A 6,000-nucleotide genomic window follows, 5' to 3' on the forward strand; every position below is an offset into this window, starting at 1 on the left:
TACTCACACATGAACTCCCCAAGGCTCCTCTTCCCATAAGTTAGATTTATATTTTGGGAATGCTAAACAACAGCCTGACTGCAGCCTGTGCTAGGACTAAAGGGGAATTGTAGTTTTGGTAATGAGTCTGGTAGTTTAATCTAATTGGGAGTCTTCTTAAAATATGGAAACGTGGAATTTAGGACTCTGAATTTATCAGATATATTTCTATGATAAAACAATACAGCCTACCAGAATAATTTTACAATGCCTCCAAGGGGAGCACAGCACTCCACTCCAGGATTGGTTTGGTGGGCTTGTTTTGTTGCTTTTTTTCTTTTTTTTTTTTAATTATACTTTGGTTGATAACCAAAATTTCTGGGTAAGATTCATTTGAATATAGAGATACATCTTTAAAATCCAAGATTAGCAATGCCAAGGAGTCACAGCTATCATGCTGTATGAAGATCTCCAGACACCTCAGTCCATGGGAGCACCCTGCCAGCTGCCTGCCCAGCCCTCAGCCCACACACAGGACAGGTCTGGAGCTCAGAGCTTTCCTGTTTTGTCCTCTTTGACCTGCCCTTGGGATGCCAAGTACTTTTCCCTCATAGACACTGATACAACACCACTGTGAGGGCTGTGGGGACACGCCAACACATCACAACTTCCCTGGGGTTACAAACCGACAGTCTGTGTGCCAGAGGGTCACACAATGTCCCCTCACATCACGCCACATCACCTCGGGGAGGACAAGGGCAGGGCTGTGTCATACCAGGGAACCTCTCAGCAGTTCCCTGGCAAAAGGGAGGCTGTGCCCTCTTTAGTCACAGGCTCCCACACCCTTGGGCTTCATTTTGCACGTGCCATTCCTGTCGTGCATTAAAGCGATTCTTCAGGTATTACATAAAGAGTAAATGTCAGCCTTGGGTTTTGTGTGTGCACACATATTTGTGAATTATGTTGTTTATTTAGTCAGGTTAGCTGAAAAACGTTGCGGTATTCACCTTCTGGTGTTGCCAACAGAAAGGAAGAACAAGATAAAAATAAAAGGGCATTACTCAGCCACCTGATGACTTCTGTAAGTATATTTTAAGCTTTGTATAACACAGGTTGCTATGTATTTAATAAATCCAATGGATTAGCACTGGAAGAAGGAAAAAGCCAAACAAACCCTCCAAAATAGCAGACCAACAAGATATTCAATTTAATTTTCCATTATTTTTCCAGGTCATCCAAAAGTTGATTTTTTTGAGAAGTCCAAAGCCTGTGTTTGGCCCTGCAGCACAGATGCCATCACTGCATAACATTGGTTTTCCAAAACCAAGCCCTTCTTCTTACTGGTGGGAGAAGCCCAAACATTGCTCCAAATTTTACCCATCCCAACACAGTGTTTCCAGCAGTGCATTGCCAGGATGGCACACAGGGAGAGCAGAAGTTCCATGAGCACCACCAAACAAAGCAGTGCAGCTGCAGCACAGCACAAAGAGGTGTTCAATTGTTTTAGACGGGGAGCTGTGATTACAGTCACAGCCAGGGCTGAGTACACAGGCCACTGCTCTCTGCCCCTAAGAGGTAACCTACTGTTTTCAAGGTTTCAACTTTGATATAGAAATAACTGCTTTAAAGTAGACCCTGAGTCCATTTTCTATCTAAAGCAGCCTTTATACCTTATCTGGATAAAGTTTCAATTTTTAATGAGGGCAAGGCAGGAGGGTTTCCAGGCCTGTGAGTACGAGCTATGTGATACAACATACCAGACCTCTCAAAATACCTACGTAGAAGGCATTTCATCACACTGTCAACATTAACTTTGTATTGCTGTGTTTTTGCTGGTTATTTCAATCTCAAGTATACCTTTGAATTGGTTTAAAACACAGAACAAAAGGGCAAACTTTCACAGGAAATAAGTACTGAATAACAGGGAAGGTTTTGCTTATTTAGAGGTCTGCTATTCCTTTAAAGCCTATTTAAATCATATCCATTAAAACACAGGATATTTTCTTCCCTCTCCTCTGTAAAACTGTTTTAGCTACATTCTGGAAGTCAACAGACAGGGCAGAACATTCCTTTGTTGGCACAACCCTGAACAGTCAACTTCCCAGGTTTCTCTTCTATGAGCCTGTATTTACAGGGTGCTCTTCTGAGACAGGAATTTGTGTTTGCTTATGGCCTTGCCACGAATGTAACTGATACCAAAGAGCACCAGACTTTTTAAGATAACCTGCTCTGGTTCTAGAGGACAAAATTTACAGCCAGGTAATCTCATTTTTCAGTAGTTTTGCATGAAATTGAAATATAAATCTAAAGAAAGTAACCAGCAAATACAATGTGACCCCAGTACAACTGGAGTACTTGAAGGGGTGAAGTTGACTTCAGTGTGTTGAAGAACAACAAAAGTAACAAACAGTAAAATTCACTCCTAGTAAATGTTTTCAGAGACTTTTCAATGATGACAACAACGACTTCAGAAATATGAAAACATTTGATAGTAAACCAGTAAGATTTAGTAAATAGTGAAATAGAATAATCCCTCAGAATGCTTTCCTTTGGGCTCAAAGCTACAAGTCCAGTGCAGCTGTAAGTTCAATTTACAAATGCATTCAATCATGCAAATTTGAGAGCTTTCTCCAGTACAACACACTGCACAGAACGAGGGTTACGGATCCAGTGCTGCCTTCACTACTCAGCCAAAAATATGATTCTAAAGGGAATTTTGCCCGGTCAGAATCGGTGTGTCTTGGAAGGCCAGCAAGGAGGAAAAGTTCAAAACAAGCGTCTGGTGCCCGCAAGCAAAATATTTTTAATTCTACAAATAACGAGGCATTTTGGAAAGTTTCAAAGGCCAGCGCCACAACCCGGGCTGGCCGCAGCAGCTCCGAGGCAGCGCTGGCTGCACCCTCGGAAATCTGATTATCAGCTCGGGACGCCGGCAAGGGATTTAATTCAGCGGTAAGCCATTTTTAGGCTGTGGCCCATGTGAAGAAACAGTTCAGGCAGAGGGACCACAACCAGCAGGATCTCCAAATCACCTTATCACCCAAACACACCGCCAGAACTGGGGAGAACCCAGGAACCGGTCCGAACGGCCGCCTTGTCCCGGGGCTGTGGCTGCCCAGCAGGGAATGGGAGCTCACTCACGGGGAGGGAAACAAGGAGAGGGGGAAAAGGTAATAAAAATAACACTTCGCTGCATTCCGCGTGAGGAGCCTCGGCTGGCGTGGGCCAGCGGGGCAAAGTATCGGCGGCAGCCCCTCCCCGGCCCGCACTCACTTTGTACGTGTTCTCCGTCAGCTTGTTCACCTCCTCGGGGTCCCGGGACATGGTGGCGGCGGGCAGAGCTCCCCGGTCCCAGCGCCGCGGCAGCCTCGGCTCCCCCTCAACCCGGAGCGAACTGTCAAAAACTTGCGGAACCGGCCGGGGCAGCAGCGCCGTCGGGGCGGGACCTGCGCGGCCGCGGCTCCCGACGCGGCAGGACTGGCTGGGCGGGCGGGGAGGGCCGGGATCGCATCAGCGCACCCCGCCTCGGCTCGGCGGGGACGGCACGGCTGGGATGGGCAGGGCTGGGACGGAATGGGATGGGATGGGCAGGGCAGAGCGCCTGGACCGCCCGCCCGCCGCTACCTGAGCTGCCACCGCCGGTTCGCGGCGCCGCCTCCACCCTCCTCCTCCTCCTCCTCTTCCTCCTCCCCGCGCACTCTCCGGCAACCCCTGCCCCGCTGCCAAAGCCCAGCCTGCGCCGCGTGGACGTCATTGCAGGAGGCAGCTCTGCTCCTGTCGGGGGTAAACTTCCTCACAGCACTTAAGTGAGGGTTCTGTAGGAATTAATTAGTTAGTCTTGTCAGAATTAATTAGTGTAGCCCTAGCGAGGCCGGTGAGGCGCAAGGTGGTGTCCCTGCTCTCTTCCGCAGCAGCTTCACATGAGGGGATTTCACGTGAGGGAGGTTCCTCAGAGCCCTTCAGGCATGGACAAAAGTGTCTTTCTCTCCAGCCCTGGCCCAGGGCACTGCCTGCTTCGTGCTGCACTCTAAAAATTTCTATTTCTTTTAAATACACACCCATAAAACAATGCCCCCAGTCATCTTTCCTCTGTGAATTGACTCACCAGGCCTTCACGGGGCAGGGCTGGGGAGGAAGGCTCTGGGAAGCTGTAAATTTTTGTGGACCATAAGTTGTCCAGAGATTGTGAGATTAATTGAAAGTGTGCTAGTTGGAATATCTTTCTGATAAAGCAATACCAGCACTATCTTGAAGGACCTTGTGGGAATTTCATAACCTTAGGTATTTAAAAGTAGGTTGCAGTGCTGGGTGTTGAGTGTGTGAGGTGTAATCACTACACTCACACATTGGCCATCCCTCTCTTTCTTGCTTCTCTCCCTCTGATCCCTTCACTTTATTGCAGCAATAAAGTTATGACAGGAAAAGAAAACTGGACTTGGAACAGAACCCTAGATGTTGGACTCTGGTGTGGGAGGAGGTTGTCACTGGGTTTTGAGAGCTGTAAAAATGTTAATTTGACCATGTGGAGATGCCTTTAGAATTACTATTACAATTTACTGACTGGGGGAAAAAAGTGGGTACTTAGAGTGTTATCTTGAATGCAGCTGAAACTCAGGGCAGACGGGGGTTTTATGAGAATTCATGCTCCCAGGAAATGTCTTTGCAGACTTCTGGTAAGCATGATATCAATTTATACTGTTATCCTGCAGGCATAATGAATTGTTTTGGGCCCATCTACAATTTATGCTCCCAGTAAGCAGTGTTTGCTCATAGAATGTGATGTGGCTGCTTGCCTGAGCATGGGATGAAGAGTCACAAGTCACATTGTCTGTTCCCAAGTCCTTTGTCAGAAGAGTTTTTGGCAACTTTGGAAACAGACTGTGCCTGAGTACTACTGCTTTTGTGTTACCATGTACCAGTGCCTGAAAAGGATCTTCTTCCCTAACTGTCTGGCCTTCGAGTTTGAGGGAGCAAGTACCCAAAGGAAGATGTGGAAAAGGACTTTTCCTTTCCTGGTTTCTGCTAAAGGAGCTGGGAATGTGCCGCATAGCAGAGAGTGTTATTCCTGTTAGGGACAAAACATTTCTCTTTCCTCTGAACACTGTGGAGCTCTGGGAAGGAGCTCACCTGGGTTCAGGGTGTTTGTTTCCCCTTGGCACACTGAGTTCAGTCATTGTAAATGGCATTGGAGGTGTTGATGAAATGTGCATATAAGAAAGGAACTATATGGACCATCACACCAAAGTACAGTACCATTTCTATCATACCAAAATGTTTTGTGTGATCAGCACAGAATCTTTAATAGCTTGCACAAATGAAGCCTTAATGAATACATCTTTATGCTCTGTTGCCTACATATTACTGCAGGCATTTTAATAAACACACTATAACGAGATACAGTATTTTTAACTAGCTGTTTCTGTGTTATCATATTCATCAATAACACTGAATTTTGGGTGCAGTGTTTGAGTACTCAGGTGATAAAATTTGGTGTTGTTTCTCAGACACTCCGAAGAGTACCTGCTAACTTTGCTCTGGAGAGGAGTTCAGAGCAGGAGTCCAGCTTAGTTCACTGATCATATCTGCTCTCTGAACTGATCAGAACTAAAATTAATCTGATTACTTTTTTTTGATGCCTACTTTTAACTTACATGGTTTCATTGTCCAGAAGATGAAGAATGAAATATTCTTACTTTGGTAGTGAACCCATGCCATGATATAATTATGTCTGTTCTTCATATTGCATCTTAAGCAATAATTGCACCTCAAGAATAGTTTGGGTTGCAGGGAACCTGGCAGGGTAATAGTTTACCTGGTCCAGTCTCCCATCAGAGTAGGGCTGATTTCAGCATTAGGTTGCTCAGGGCTTCATCCAGTTGAATTTTGAAAGTCTCCAGGAAGGAAAAATTGAGGAACAGAATGGAAAGTTCTATTTGAAACAGCCTGTAATTTGGCAAGTAAGGGAAATTCTCTACATTGTTATAGGAGGCAATATTTGTTAACATTTTGTGTGTGTCTATC

General features: G+C 45.8%; 1 protein-coding gene across 1 annotated transcript in view; it reads right to left on the reverse strand.

The window, feature by feature from the left end:
- The window catches only part of BAIAP2L1 (BAR/IMD domain containing adaptor protein 2 like 1), a 34,979-nt gene extending 31,517 nt beyond the window's left edge, over window positions 1-3,462 (reverse strand). The window contains exon 1 of the mRNA XM_071571225.1: window positions 3,253-3,462. Coding sequence (XP_071427326.1) covers window positions 3,253-3,303 — 51 coding nt within the window. The 5' untranslated portion in view covers window positions 3,304-3,462. The remainder of the gene's footprint in view (window positions 1-3,252) is intronic.
- Window positions 3,463-6,000: the final 2,538 nt, after the last annotated feature.

Source organism: Pithys albifrons, chromosome 16, assembly GCF_047495875.1.
Source record: "Pithys albifrons albifrons isolate INPA30051 chromosome 16, PitAlb_v1, whole genome shotgun sequence".
NCBI lineage: Eukaryota > Metazoa > Chordata > Aves > Passeriformes > Thamnophilidae > Pithys > Pithys albifrons.